The sequence below is a fragment of the Gouania willdenowi genome, chromosome 5, assembly GCF_900634775.1.
Source record: "Gouania willdenowi chromosome 5, fGouWil2.1, whole genome shotgun sequence".
Taxonomy (NCBI): domain Eukaryota; kingdom Metazoa; phylum Chordata; class Actinopteri; order Blenniiformes; family Gobiesocidae; genus Gouania; species Gouania willdenowi.
The window spans coordinates 23,009,950-23,026,750 of record NC_041048.1 but is presented as its reverse complement, the minus strand read 5'-3'; the positions used below and the strand labels follow the sequence as shown (position 1 = coordinate 23,026,750).

Here is a 16,801-nt window from a genome sequence, read left to right as displayed (position 1 = left end):
TAAAAAAAAACAGAAAATGGGTCATTGTATCTTAGCTACATCTCGACCTACAACTTACGAAAGTGTTAACATGAAGTTTTGACCTTCAACTTCCATAGTTTCATCTGCAGTTATCCTCTCCAACCCCAACGGACCCGCCGGCGGGGGCAGCTCCAGCTTCCGTGACTCTCACGGGTATTAATGTTGTAAAGAGTAAATGAAATCACACATTCTATACCTCTTCGTATTCCTAAGAAACTCAGCTAAAACAGGAGCCAACTAACCCACATCCATAACAAAAGACCACAGCACACACACCAGGCCATTATGTTCAAAGAAGAAAAAGTCGACAACTTGGCAAACTCTGCCTTTTTCCACTGCTGTGAGTCACAAAATAAACACAGAGCTCTATCACAAGAGCCGATGTGAAATTACATGCCGAGGTGAATCCATTGGTATACAGGTCGGGTATGTTTCGTACCAAAACACTACCACAAACTCAGAAAATACACAGCGGAAAAAGTCAGCAATGGTCAAGGTTTACATGGGAGCTTTAATTCCTCTTTAAAGTGGAATAAAAGTTAATTCCTCTTTAAATTGACCTTATAAATACTTCATTCCTAATGCTAATTTAATTCCAAATTAAAGTTAATTCCGAATTAGGTGGCTGGTTTATTCCGTTTTTAATTCTGAATTAAATAATTCCTCTTTCTTGTAAACAGTTAATAACACTTAACGCCGCCTTAAGTTAATTCCGGTCGTTTTGCGCATGTGTGACTTGCGGCAATGACGTGTTTGGTGACGACATGGATCTATTGAAAAGAGTGGATGGACGGAGGCATAAATGTGCGGACATTACCATGGACACATGGACTTATTAAACACATGGAGATCAGCAAACGGAGCTGACTTCACCGGACGGGTGATACAAAAACCTGGAGACGGAGTAAATGCGTCCCCATACTGCTGAACAGGCTGTAATATCACCAAGTTAATCATTGTAATGGTTGTTAGAGCTACTATCTTTACCAGGGAGCAACTATTTATTCATGGTTATTGTTTTCTGGAGTTTTACTAGGCTTTATTTAATCCATCCAATGAGCATAAAAATGGATATGTGTTTATTTCAAGACAAAATGCAACACCTTGTGGTCAAACATAAGACTAACAATGATTGAAATCTATTTGACTGACATATTACAGTTACACACTTGTTTCCAAACTTGTGGAAAACTGGCACAGTTGTGGCAAAGTGGGCTTCTGCGTGAACTTTTTTGTACAAAAACATGTGTATCTTTGGCCTATTGTTTTCTATTATCAACAAACTTGCTGCAGTTGATGTCCATACATTAATTCAATCATTCCTGCTTATACAGCCTTCAACAATGAGAATTGGCTTTGATGTAAATCTCTAGTTTTTTGGGGGCGGATTACAGATTTCTGTATTTAAAACATGAGTTATTGTCACTGAGTAGCATATATTTTCAAAATTTCACATCATCTGTTACCACTAAGGGCCCTACTTCAATCTGAACAAAAATTAGCCATGTAGGTCACGTAGAAGCTTAGAAAAACGTTATTTGTTATGGGTATGTGATTTATGGAGAAAAATAGCTGGGGCTATACTGACTTCAACATGCTTGAACACAGTTAAAGACCTAAAGTTATATCCGGTTCTTAACTGTAAATGTATGAGCTAAGACAAATGGCTGTTAAACATGTCGGCATCTGTAACCACTAAGAAAAATCTCTGATTGAGGCCAGTTACAGTCGTTTCTTTTTAAGGGAGGCTTATGAATTTGTTCTGGTCATTTACAATTTTGATCACATGATATCGTAATGTCTGCCCATTATGCTCATTCAGGTTAAATAAATGGCCATTCAGTGTTCAGCGGAGTCGCACACCATGCACCAGTGGCGGCCATATGCCTTGAGGTTGAGGTTAGTAGACATAAAAACAGAACAAGGTAGAGAGATAACGTCACACTATTCCTGCTGATTGGATCGTAAACTAAAACTTATACGTCTTCAAGCAGCTTTAGAATTCTTCTGAACTAGAACTTGTTACTCCCCTGTTACATTCCTTCAGATCAGCTTTTGATGGACATTCCCACAACACTTTAAACAAAGACATTTTTAAGGGATCGACAAATCCAGAATAAAACCTGAAAAATAATAGCAAAGTGTTTGTGTGAGATATTCCTTTTCATTTTTTCTTTAAGACATAGTCAGTATCCTTGTATTCAATAGCTTTATATCAATTATCCTTAAATAAAATATCTTTATATAAAATAGCTCAGACCTGTCATGTCAACTTTTTCAGGTGCTATTTTTCTCGGACGTGGACAAAATGTTTCAAAACATCTAATTTCAATCAAATCTGGCCAATAAAACAAGCTTTAAGTAAGCAAAGAGACTTAAGTCAGATATGCCAACAATCTCTAAAGCCAGTTTGTAACCATGTGCCAAATTGTAAAAAACGAACAAATAAAGTCTGCCTTCTCTACTAAAATGTGTACTTAATACACATAAAACAAACAAATCAATTCAGCACACACCTTAAACCCCTCATGATGATTATATCACACATAACATCATCATATGAAAGAACTGATCATCACTAATCACATATGTAATTGGTATTACTGTGTGATAATAACTGATCTTTAGATTTAAAAACTAAAGCCTTCTGATTAAAAACGAATGTTGTTACGTATAAACTGTTGAATTTCTACAGGTTCAGATAAATGCATGTACTGTATGTCTTTATTTCTTGTCTCCTTGATGTGAGACAGAACTAATGTTTTGACTCTGACTGGGGTACGGGTACCACCAGGGTTAGGCAACTTGTAAAAAGGGGTACGTGAATAGTGAAACAGTATGACAACATTGGAAACTATGATATAAATAGACCAGCAGTCAGGAGCCTCCATGCATTGCCACATATTACACAATGACCATAATAAGACTACTTTCTCACAGAAAAACTATTTCACCGAAAAAGCACAAATATGGTGAGAACTTCATTGCTTTGTAGTAGCCAAACATGCGCTTTGCTACCACGTACGTACTTGTGTGAAAGTTTTGACAAACATGAAAAAAAATATAGAACAAGACGTAGGGTGAAGAAAGATTTGACTTAGACTTTCAAATTCAGCCAAAAACACTGAAAAAACCAGCAGGCTTACAGATTCTTATAATTGTTTTATTATTATATATTATTGGTAAAATTCAGACACAATTTTCACAGTATATGACGTTACATTATTATGTTTTTAAGTGTGGGGGGTACACGGTTTCAGGTTAAATGTCTGAACCACTGTCTTAGAACATAGAGCACATGGTCAAAATGCAGTCAGAAGAGGCTTTGCTCCTAGCTAAGGAGGAGGAGGATGGAGATAACAACATCTGGATAAAATGCTGAGGAACACTACAATGGAGATCATGATGGACCCTGGATCCTATTGGTTCTGACAATGTCTTTCCTTGTTTAGAAAGAAAGGGTGTCTCCAGACCACAGCTGTGCTAGATGAGTGCTTGTTTTCCTATTGACATGATATCCATTGTTGATTCTTGTTGTTTGTTTAAAGTCTGTTATTAAAGGATTGATTGATTCAAGCAAAGCAAAACCTCTGACTCTGTCTCTCTGAACGATCTCAGGCTTGAACAACTAGCAGAGTACCGTAATAATAAAACCCATAACATACAGTAGGTGGGAATCACATTGTATGTAATGTATGAACACAACAAAGACTGTCTTCAAATATTCTTGTTTTAGCTATAGGCTTTTACTGTATATACAGCTCAGCTACAGTCAGTGTCAGGTATAATATTTATTATATATTATGCCTCAACAGGAGAGGTAAAATTCAGAGACAAATTCCACTGTAGGGCTACATTGTACGTTACATTACTAGGGGTGTCCCGACCCGATATTGATATCGGATATTGGTCCAATATCAGCCAGAAAACTAATATCGGAATTTATCGGACTGCATCTACAATCTCCAATATATATTATAATTATTCAGTTGTAGAATACTGTAGATATTATGTTGAAGGTTAAAATGTATGTAACCAATTGTTAATAATAAATGGGTTAGTTTTTCTCATACCTATTGTTGTTGACTATTGTTCTCTGTTTGAGTGACATCACTTGATCAAGCCTTTTCTAACATTCCACACTACAAAATAAGTAATAAAAGTATGTATGATTCATAATGATATCGCATTGCAGAGATATCGGTATCGGCCAATAATCAAGGCTGCAATATCGGTGAAGTGAAAAAGTTGTATCGCGACATCCCTAATTATTACAGTATGTTTTTTAGGTGTGTAGAAGTAGGGGGTACATGACTCAGGTTAAATATCTGAAGGGGTACGGGACTGTGAAAAGATTATATATAAATAAAATATTTATAAATGTTTATATAATCTACTTTGCTGAAAATATTGACATCATAAAATACAATTATTCATTTCATTATTTAATAATACAAAACACTTTATATCTTACTCTTAAAGGGACACTAATAATAATTATAATGCACTGGATCTATATAGCGCCCTATTTTGGTCACTCAAAGCACTTCATATGGCATTAATCACTCCACAGTTAGTGGTGGTAAACTACTATTGTAGCCACAGCTACAATAGTACACTGACCGAGGCGAGGCTGCCTTTGTGCGGCATCGGTCCTTTCAACCACCACCAACACCAACACTCACTCACTACATTCATACGAGGCAATGTGGGTAAAGTGCCTTGCCCAAGGACACAAAGACAATTTTTCATTTATTTTATTTATTCAGTTTATTTCCGACATGGTTACATTCACTTTTTTTTTTTTTTTTTTTTTTTTTTGTACATGCCGAAAAAGGAGACGAGAGAAGCAATTTGCTTATCTAGGTCCCGTCCCCTGTTTTGTACACCGAAAATTTACATCAAAGCTTGTCCTTCTGGTCAAACATTCTTAGGTTGTTCTTGAACAGTCCTTTTTTGTGTAGGATTTATTCTCATCTGTAGTCAGTGTTGTCTTTTTTTTTATTCCTCCTCCTCTCTATCGTTGTTGGTGTCGGCCTTGTTCCCTGCCAGACGTTGTTTGCGTTCCTCCACTTCAAGAAAAGTTCATCTTCTTTTGAAGTTGTTCGAAAGGTTTTTCTCTTTCCATCCATGGCGTCACCACTTGGGAATGTCTCTTTTGGACACACAAGTTTGCAGCTTGTTTTGTCTCTACATCAAGGTTATTCCAGCTGTTGTTAGTTCTATTGGCAGTGTTGTATTTTCCACTGTTAAATTTAATATTCTAACCTGACCCCCAACCTTTGGTCATTGGGCAACCCACTCTACCACTGAGCCACAGTGGCCCTGACCCACTCAAACAAATGACTATTATAGTCTTTCAAATAATGATATGCAATGATTCAATTCAACTTTATTTATATAGTGCAAATTAGAACAAAGTCATCTCAAAGCGCTTAACAAAAAAAATAGAGTTCATAGTAAGAAAGAAAGAACCCAACAAGATCCACATGAACAAACATTTAACGACACTGGGAAGAAAAAACTCCCTCTTTTTTTATAGGAAACAACAAACACTTGTGGAGTCACCATTTCTGACAAACTGTGACGCGATGAAGTGCAACCAGTGATCATGGAACTCCAACTGGTGTCATCCACTGGCTCAGATGAGAGTGTAAAGTAGACTTACCTGTTTTAAAATGTCTTCCTTCACTCTGGAAATCATGCATGGATCTGTGATCAGATGACTGACACTGATAATGGATCCAAATGCTGCATCCACATCCTTAAAGTCTGTTGAAAAAATGTCCTGGTAAGTGCAGCATCAAAATTAACGTCTAATAAACTTGATGACATGTAACTAAGCACTAAAATGTGACATTGGATTGCTGTTTCAAAATAGTCTCTCTATGGGAGTGGAGCACGCCTCACGTGACTCATGAGCTGAAACCTCCAAAATGTCGATGCCCAAAAGATATTACGTTTGTTTGAAGGGTAAACGTTTATATAAATGCCTCCAAAGACATTTCTTAAACAAATTAGTGACAAAGTTGCATTATTGAACTTTAGTGATGGGTTGGTTTCTATTTTTAGGCAGACAACCCTTAAATTCGCTTCTGTCTTCTCTGTCTCATGTTTTCCATTCAATAATGTATCAGTTCTAGAGCAGGGGTTCTCAACTGGTCTCACCCTGGGGCCCACATTTTGCCACGGTCATTAAATCGCGACTCACTTTTTTTGTCTTTTTTTTTTTTTTTTTTGAGAATTCAACCAACCAAATTTAGTTTTTAAAAAACAGCTGTTGAAAACACACATATAATCTTTTTAAAAACATGATTCTATGTATTTTCCTGTGCAACATGCATTTCACATGCCTGTCGACAGAAAAGTTTCTTTCAAAATAAAAGACATCCAACTTGAGAGACATTAAGTAGGCTATTTATTTATTTTTGACCAGCTGTCTGTGACCCACTTAGTATAGGTCCGCGACCCACTTTTGGGTCCCAATCCACCAGTTGAGAAACACTGTTCTAGAGAAGCATCTCACCCAAAACTCCATCTGCAGTTTGCACTGTGTGGCCACATACAAATGGTATCACAGACTGTCAGTAATCCACCAAAATGCAGCCTCCACCTCCTCCTTCACACACTCTAACCCAACCTGGCAACACAGCTTCTGTTGGCTTTCCTCATTCTGCTGTTTTGTTACTTTTCTTACTTACATAAACATCTTTTGACCTGTAAAAACAAATAAGACGTGTGTATAATTAAACACGTCTTCATTCACTGTTCACTATTTTAAAATGTACTGTTCACTTATTATTATAATTTAGGCACATGTATTTATTAAATAAATACAATTTTTATTAATTCTGCTTAAATTCACATACATTGAGTTTTTTTTTTTATGTAAATAGGGTTTTTATATTCCTTTGTAGATTTCCACCCACTTTTAACATGATGTTACTACTTCTGTCCAACAGATGGAGCCAGAGAGCTGTGTATTAATACATATCTAGGCTTACAGTTTTCCCATACATTTGTCAGGTTAGGGTTAGTAAAACACATTGACAATGAGAAAAAAACAACAACAAAAAAACATACTTGACTTTTGAATGTAAACTTGGCCCTAAAGCCTTTTCTTTATAATCTCATCACTTGTTGTAATTTTTTTATGAGATTATCTACAAATTAAAAAAAATTGGAAATACCTATTATCTGGGGTAAATCCCGTTTGATTGATTGTTTATTCCGAGTTCAATGTACGTTACATTAAACACATGACTCTTTTCGAATTAACATATATACATAAACTCGAAAAGGAATGAGGAAGTAAACTTGTAACTTCCCAACCCTGTACATGTCATAATTCATATCAGTGGTTGCTTCCTTTCTCAAAACAGTAAACATAACAGATAAACAGTTTACATGCAAGAAACATACATATGCATATACACACAATTATATATGCACATATAAATATACAGGATGTGTTACCAACAATGGTACTTCAGTTGATCACAATCTATTGTCAAGCTCTTATATGTAACAGTTTTATTTATTTTTTTTTTAATATATATATATATATATATATATTCCTGTCGTTCTTATACTAAGAACACCTCCTACATTGTTCACCCAGATTCACCCTTTACCTTTATAGTCTATATATATATATATAGATATATTTGTTTATTTTTTAGTCACAAAATCACCGCTATTGTTATAGTTCAGCGTCTTCAAGCACAACAGTCTTTTTAGCACTGTTATTGCCTTTTATTATCATTAAATAATTAAATAAATATATGTATATATATTATATTATTATTACTAGATTTTCTGTCTTTTCTGCACCTGTGCAATTATACTCTGTGTGCGAGTTCTGACAGTGACAGAGAATGTTTCCTAAGGAGGCAGAGGACCAAGGCCAAAAAACGGAAGACAAACACTTGTGTGCAAGAATAAAACTTGTGACCGAAATTATGATTTGTATATTTCAGCCTCAACTAAAATTTAGAAGAATTGACAGCCTTATGGTGATACTTTGATGAGATGCAAATTAATTATTGAGCACCTTTTTAAATGTTGCCTATAATCAGGTGTGTCATTACAAAAAATCCAGTAAATCACAAATAGATCCCTAAAGATCTTTTCAGATTAAAAAAGATAAAAATTTAATTCCTAATCCCTCCACATTCTTACTATTTTTTTGTATTAAAAAATATCTTTCGCTGTTGTTGTTGGTTTTTAAATAGTTGATTTAGTCAGCTTGGAGACAGGAGGAAGTTCCTCAGTCAGTTAAGGTCGTTCCTCACTAAATTTAACCAAATGTGTGGTGCTGGTCACCTCAGACCTAAAAGAAGGATTCATAGTTTAAGCAGGTCACAGATACACTGCAGAGCCAGACTAGATGGAATTGGACGAATTAAACAAAACAAAATGGAATTTGCTGGTAACGGGTGTAGAGAAGCCAAAAGTGAATAAAATCTATGGATTACTTTCTGAATGTGTAAAAACACAGATACAATGACCTAAATGAAAAAAGATGTGTGTGAGTTTGTGTTTTTGTGTATTTTGCTTTCGATTTGTGTGTTTTGGAAGTTATTTTGCGTATTATGTTTGGCTTTACATTCTTTTCAACTATAAAAAAATTAAACCAAGGGCCACATGTGGCCCCCATGCCGCCAGTTACCCATGTCTGCTGTAATCTGTCAGTAAAATGGGATAAATCATGGTTTACAAGAAGATTATATGTATTCCAGAAAGGAGGTTCCACAAACTCTGGATCAACATACCCCGTAATGGGAAACCCTGGGTATATGATTCCATTACAGCTGGTTTGAAGTGGATCAATCAATTGAGCAAAGATCACATAAACTACCATGGCAACCAGCTGGAAGAAAGCAATTTATTCACCCTGATGGGTGAAAAAAGCCGGCGTTTGTGGAATATGAGCCTGTTCTAAAGGTGCGTTCACACAGAATGACACTTCAGCGACTATAGTCGCTTAAATTCCCTTTGATTAGTCACGCTTTTTGGTCACTTTGTAGCACCTATGACGTGACGACCGGTAAATAATATGAATAAAATGTATTCCTGGGAGGGCTGCTGCATAGAGAGGGCTGATCACTTCTTCTTGTCATAGGTTTACAGCACTTATCATAGACAAGTCCACTTGTACATAGAGTAAAAAATAAATGCTCAACTTACGGAGTTTCTAAAGGATGAGTTCACTCAAAATGTAATTATAATTTCAAAGGTGTACTCAAGGAGGCTTTCATTTAACCCCAGTAAGTTAGGGAAGTGTACAGCCCTCCTGCTACAGTGGCTATAAAGACAGTGGCGGACGCTTAACGTTGCATCATTTATATTGATTTTTAATGTAATGTAGTCACCAGTCGTCTGAACGTCCAAAAAAGACGTCATAAAAATTATGACTGAGCTTGGATTTGAAGCCCTGACCCTACACTCTCAAACACACCTCCTCACCCGCTGCGCTACCATAAGTTTAAGACAATCATTATAATATACATCCAGCTGTATTACAGTACAACACAATGTAAAGTTAATGTCCAGCCTTAAATGTCTATTAATTTTAATTGATATTTTACATTTCCCAGAGGTTGGTACCAGTCAGTAGGTGTTTTAATGCAGATCACTTTACAGTGTTTTTCCCTAAATGCTCTGCATCCACAATGTTATAAAGAAAACTAACGTTTTTAAAAAAAGTAAAGCGGTACAAAATGTATAATGATGTGAGCACGTCTATGGTGTGTGATGTTACTAATGTGTGTCAGAGAAGAGTGTCAAGGTAAATTGAAGTGTTCCTTGAGAAGCGGTGTTCATGTGGGCGGAACCAGGTAGAAACCCAGGGTTTCTTAGACAAAACTTGCCAGCGAGCAGGTTCAGTTCAGAATGTTACCATGGTGACATAATCAAAGAAGAACATACCTCGCCTTCAGGAATGGGATACTCAAGAGTTTCCCTCATTTGAGCCCGAACATAATCAGAGATAAGAAAACAACACAACTGCTTTAAAAAAAAAAAGATAATTTATTGTTAATTTATTAGTCATACAAAACAACAAATTAATTTGTTTTTAAACTATAAATGCAGTTCAGTGCAATTACAAAATGTACATTGTAAGTAGGGCATTTCAACCAAAGTTATTCACGACAAGAACATCCTTTAAATAATTCTGATTATCATCTGTCCTAGCCAGAGGAAGCTCACAGCCGATACCTTTGAGGTAAAATTGTACACATCCAATCTGTATCATTTAAAAAAAAAAAAAAAAGCACTACACATTTTAAATAATAAATACAGTAATGCAAAGATTAGTAGCCTGCAGCACAAAACTAACCAAGACATCTGTAAACAATGATTGTAAACAAGAAGATGCAGAATGTGGATTGACATACAGTATTTGGTTGGTGGGTTTCATAAACACATAGCTGATGTGCCACATAAATTATTTGGTTTAAAAACAGTAACAAGCTGTCAGTGTGGAACTGATAATAGACAAACACTGATAATATTCAGCTTTGAAAACCTTTTTTTTTCCTGGTAAGAGGCTCAACATTCCATTTGATTTCTCCGTTTCATCAACGCTCGCCCACACAAAGGAGAGCGTCACAAGGATAGCTGCTTTAAGACTAATGTGACATGATGAAATACCAGCAGATGACAGTCAAAATCAAGAACCTGCCTGAACATTTACGCCTCATGTGACTTAAGAATTGTATTTTTATTATTATTTTTTTGACTGTTTAGTTTGAATCAGCACCCAGATTCTACAGATCAGCAGTGATACTTTGTTAGAGAAAACAACATCTGTAAGGCAAAACACAAACTGAGGTTAGTAAGCTTTTTATGTCAGAAAAAGTTTCTGCTTAATCTGGCACCAAACCAACAACACACACTGACGCAGAAACTGTTAAATGATTCTTTGGAGTTCACTTTGTTTTCTCATTAGGTGCTACAGCTGTGCTACATTAAAGTGAACACAAAAAAAGTATCTTGGTCACAATAACTTCTATTCCCAGCTCCCATGTTGTCATTTTGCACAATGACAAACAAAAAAAAAAAAAAACACTATTATATCATTTCAATCATCAATCAAATACTTGGACTTCAAATAAAGTCTGAACAAAACGCATTGGATGCATCCCTATGGAATGCAGCTACGGTCAGTCTACACATGGCAAACGCTGTACCAGCATGTTCCAAACTGTCATCCATAAAATGTCAGATTATAGATTACGTATGCTGGTAAAAGTAAACAACTTCCCAACAGAAAAGCGTTCCCTATTTGTGCTATTTCTAATAATAAATTAAAAAGCCATTCCAACCCACTTGAATATTTGAATGTGTGTCAGTCTCAGCCACTCAAACAACTTGGTACACTATATATATTAATATATATTATTCTTTTTTTAAATAAATGATAATGGACAGTTATCTAATCCAAGTTACATAAATTGAGTTGGTAAATTCTCCATATATTACACAAGATGCTGGTTAAACTGGGAGCTCAGAAACAGGAGATTACCTTGTTTTCTGTTATTTCAGGTTAATATATATTCTTAAAGAGCTGAGGCAATGTACAAAAAGGTGAAGAGAGGCCGTGTTAATGTGCTTTAAACAGTGAAAATGTTAGGAAAAGGCCAGGCCACAGATTAAAGGGTAATTAAAAACAAGGAAGCACAGATGAAACAATCAGCTCCATCTTTTTGTCTGTGTTTAATTACCCTTTAATTCTTACTGTCTTTGTCTGAGTCCAGCATGGTTTGGACATATTTCCAGCTCCACCTTTAAAATGCTGTTCCTGCAGTTCCCCCATAATGTCTGACTGTCTACCTAATGCAATCTTCCTCTGATGGGCTTTCTGAGTCCTCGTTCTCACTGTCATCGAGCTCAGGAAGATCCCCCCACAGCAGCAGATTCACACCTGTTAACACATTCGACATGAACATTATGACTCAACAGGAAGAAAAAAAAAAAAAAGCTGAAGAGTTTAATTTCCTTTTCATCAGAGATACACCGACACAGACCTGTTGCATCCAGTCGGTTGAGAGTTGATACAGCATCACTGTTAAACATCCAAAAATGGCCATTGTTACAGGAGAGCAGGCAGGGTTTACAGGGGGCTACAACATGGTAGCCCACAATATTACCACTGGGGAGGGGGAGAATGGGGGGAGGGGGGTAGCAGAAGGATAAAGAACAAACGTCAGTCAGCACTTTGGTGGTAAAAGTGCTAACTCAACTGTCAATTATCTAACTGGTGTTTATTTGCACCCCCCCTCCCCCCACCCCCACCAAACTGCAACAACAAAAGCCCATCAGAACAAAAGAAACTCAATTAACGCTGCAACAGTGCGTTAGTAAACACCAGAAAACTCTAGAGCAGCGGTTCTCAACTGGTCTCACCACGGGACCCACATTTTGCCACGGCCAATAAATCGCGACCCACGTTTTTTAAAAATAGCAGTTGAAAACACACAAAACACACTTTTTTTTTAATAACATAAATCTATTTGTTTTCCTGTGCAACATGCATTTCACAGCATGCCAGTCAAAAGAAAAGTTTTTTTCAAAATAAAAGACAAGTCCAACATGAGAGACTTTAATTATTTATTTATTTTTGACCAGCTGTTCACGACCCACTCAGTGCAGGGCTGCGACCCACCAGTTGAGAATCACTGCTTTAGAGCATGGCCGTCCCATTAGGGGCCCGTGGGCCAAAGTTGGCCCTTTTCAATATAAAAAAAATAAGTAATACAGAACAGTAATTTATAAGAAAAAAATGTAAAGCTTCCTGTAAAGCGTCTATGAATTTTCTTTGAAAAGCGCTATATAAAACACGTACTATTATTATTATCAAAGCTCAGGTCCAATTACATTATTTTTCTTTAGTTTTTAAGGATTTCTCATAGCAGGGAAAATCCAGTTTTGATGGTATAGGGGGGGTATGTTGAATTTATATTGCACTAAATGTCTGAAGGCATTTAGATGTTTTAAAATTTTATGCCAGGAAACAATAAAAAAAAGTGTTCTTCAATTTCAAAACTACTTTAAGTGTTTATTTTTTTTATTATTAGCATATTTAATTTCATGTATTGGAACATGAATGTTTGGTTATGACCCATGGCCCTGAGATTACATTTTTGGCCCTTCAATAAAAAAAAAAATTAAAAAAATTTGGGTACCCCTGCTCTAGAGTTTATGATAATAAATCTTTCAAACTATTTACAAATTCAAAATGTACAATGCTATCTTTACTCAGCTTAATGACAGACACTACAAAACAAGGTATCAAATTGAATAGTAAATTTAACAATAGGGTTAGTGCAACACCACAAAACTGAATGTAACATGCAGGTGGGGTATTTCATTTTATGATTTTCCTAATCAATCCAATTCATCACGTCCATAAGGCGTTCACAAGCAGCGTGCCAGCTGTCTACTATAAACACAGCCTTATTAGTGACGACGACCTGTTTGATTACTGCACTATCTGTGACAGATGCTCTTGGTTTGTTCTACATCAGCAGATGGTCATCCTAAAGCCAACCCTGAGAGGTGTACATGTGTTACATACCATTTGAGACATGCGATGTCTCTCAGTTTGCATTTACAGCTTTCGGTAGAGTAGCAGCTGGCCACAAAGTCAACAGTTCTTGGAGGGAAAGGAGGGTGCAAAGGGAAACAAACAGGCAAAAGCATTCTGGTCACACACACATAATAATGTCAAAACTTTTCTGCTACAAACATATAAGAATCTATTTCTGCAGTCTTCAGAAAAACAGCACTCAGCCAAAAAGGTGTAGGTTGAAGCAAAAGCTTATACACACCTATCCCATCACAAAAAAACAAGGCTTGCCACTCTATGCATACGTAGTGCCATTAATTTGTCTGGCGGTTTAACGTACCTCTAGAAAATTTCAAAAAACAAAACAAGGCTCTCTAAATAATATAAGATTTTAAAAAAATTATAACAATTAGGAAACTAATGATACTAGTTTTACGATACACATTCAATATATAATCTAACTTAAATTTTAATTATACTGTTTATACATGCACATCAAACATATATGCATACAAGTTTAAACATTACACACGTATGTACACATTATTAAAAAATATACTATTTAATATTTACTACACAAATTGTATCAATTAATTTTTATATATAAAATACTATAGTATGGAAATATTCAAATGAATAATATTCTCTATCACGATATATATCTTTTATTATGATTATTATTATATTTTATACACATTATACATTATTGCTGTCCAATGTAAAATAAGCAAATAAAAAAATATTGCAATGTTCTTTTCAATTTTATACTTGATTCCCATATAAGTTAAACCAGCTCAACAAAAATCACCAATTCAAAAAAATATTTATTTGACAAGAATGCCACAATTAAGTAAAATGTAAATTTAATTTTTTTCTTTTTTTTTTTTTTAAAAAAGTGTAGTCTTGTTTAAAGAAGTATGTCTATCTATCTATGTGGTGGACTTAACAAAGCAGCATCAAATGTCAACATAGGCTAAGCTAGCAGCACTGCTAACTGAAGTAGCACTTACCTGTTGGGAGGTATGTCGGTGGAAAAAAGCTCTACCTCAGTATCAGCCAGAAGCACAGCCTTCATTCCTCTGGTGCAGAGCAGACTGTCGCAGAAGACGCAGTTTACCTGGGTCACACACTTGTTCTTGAAGCTGGCGTTAGATGTGGACATTGTTATTGTTTTTGTGCTAAACGGGAAACAGCGCGAGAACTTTCTCTAAGTTTCTGTCAGCGAAACAACCAAAAACAGGAACTCTATGCTGATGCGTTTCAACCGCTTAGCTTTATATATATATAAATCTAGTCCGGTGAAAATTCTCACCCACCCCCCTTTTCAATGTTTGTGTGCAAACGCTAGCCTTTTACACGAGCGGCTGCTAACGCTAGCTGCCCAGCGATGGTCACGTGAAAATGACGATTCTTCGTAACGCAGTAAACATGAGAGCCCGTTAGACTGTAACAATAGTGAAAAAACGATGCTGCGGAATGACTGTGTGCACCCCAGCTGGCTCAGGTCCACCCTCGTTTAGCTGCCAGCTAAAGGTAGCTGTCAGCTTTGTTTACAACTTCCTGATATTTGATAGCACTTCCGCTCTTTTTCTTTAAAAGTCCCTGCGCCTCACGCTGATTGGCTGGACACGCTTATAAACATTTCCCATTGGATGACTTCATTTCAATGCGTAATTTCGGTTGGTTAGAACATGGTTAGAAACTTGATTGAATGGCGTTATATAAATACCACACAGAGCCATTTTGTAGGGGAAAAATTGTCGTTCATATTAATTTTAATAAATGAAAATAATAGTTCAAAAACGGGTTTAAATTCATAAGAATCCTCGAGTCTGCATTACTTATCTACATGCAGACATGGGCTTATTTTAACCAGTTTTGGATCTGTTTGTTCAGTAACGTTGAAACTTGCCTTAATCCTATTTTAACATTTAAAAAAATAGTGACATCATCTGATGAAACTCTCATGAACAAAAAAAGGACACCTCGAAATACACTGATAATAATGATAAATGCACTTTTTGTCTAAATGAAGCAGAAACAATTTTACATTTGTTAAACCACTGCCCTCATACGTTATTATTCTGGAATACGGTTAAAGATTTTGTATACAACAGAACCAAAAACACGACAGTAATTTCGCCAAAAGATGTAATTTTTATTATCTTTTAAAACAAAAATAAATCAATATTCAATCCAATGTTCATAAATCAAAGTTCTCAAAATCTCTTTCAAATTTTAATCTTTTCTTGATTACGTTGAATTATTATATGAATATTCTAAAGCAGGCATGTCATACTCATTTTAATTCAGGGGCCAAATACAGAGCAGTTTGATCTCAAGTGGGCCACAGATTTTATGAGGGAAAATTAGTCACTTCAACATTTTTTGTGCTCTAGTTTGCATTTCTATGTATACATAAAATGCTAAATATGTAACAAGCCATCAATATCCAAACAATAATTGATAGATATCAGTCTCAACAGGATCTTCACTTTAAATTTCCTAGATTTTGTGACCAATTTCTATTTAATTAAGGGACATTTTATCTAATAATTTGAGGAACATTGAAGGATTTTGCAAGAATGTTGAGTTTTTTCAACTGTTTAACATTAAAAGTGATTGCAATCATCCAATATAAGCACTGAGAAAACTGTGAGCCTCTGCAAATATTCATTTACACAATTATTCATGTTTTCTCTGTCATTTTTACTTTCTTTTGTAGGTCGAATTGGATCTTCCAATGGGCCGAATTTGGACCCTGGGCCATTAGTTTGACACATTTGCTCTAAAGTTTTTGAAAAACAAAAAAGGTGAAAAAACTCTGCTTTTGTATGAAGAATTGTTTCCTGTGCCTCCAAGTGACATACTGCGATGCCTGCTGTATATGCTTTATTCTTTACTAGTGATGTTTTCCCTTTGTTCTTTGCTCCCTTTATGTTGTTTTACTGATTTTGTAAACAATTGTAATTTATCAATAGAATTGAAATTCAAAAAAGAAAGAAAAAAATGATACTTCACAAGTTTTGATTGGGAATAGGTTATAAATCCTAGTGTAAGAAGTAGAGCTGGGCAATGTTTTGAGATTCAAGATATATCGAGTTTTCTACTTACATTTAAAAAATTACAATATTCCCTATGTCAATATAGACATATATTTTATAGCTTATTTTGTTTTAAAATACTCATTTTAGGAGTTACTGCTTT

The 16,801-nt window shown here is 35.5% G+C and overlaps 1 protein-coding gene across 2 annotated transcripts; it reads right to left on the bottom strand.

Annotated features, from left to right (window-relative positions):
- Positions 1-10,036: 10,036 nt before the first annotated feature.
- On the bottom strand, positions 10,037-15,168 carry LOC114462850 (protein FAM72A). Of its 2 annotated transcripts, none has more exons than XM_028445922.1 (4): positions 14,605-15,168; positions 13,604-13,681; positions 12,054-12,178; positions 10,037-11,950 (listed from the first exon to the last, which is right to left on the bottom strand). In XM_028445922.1, the coding sequence occupies exons 1-4, from the start codon at positions 14,754-14,756 to the stop codon at positions 11,856-11,858; spliced, it is 450 nt and encodes a 149-aa protein (XP_028301723.1). In that variant the 5' UTR covers positions 14,757-15,168; the 3' UTR covers positions 10,037-11,855. The 2 variants fall into 2 exon arrangements, with proteins under 2 accessions (XP_028301723.1, XP_028301724.1); XM_028445923.1 differs by having other exon boundaries at positions 12,054-12,091.
- Positions 15,169-16,801: the final 1,633 nt, after the last annotated feature.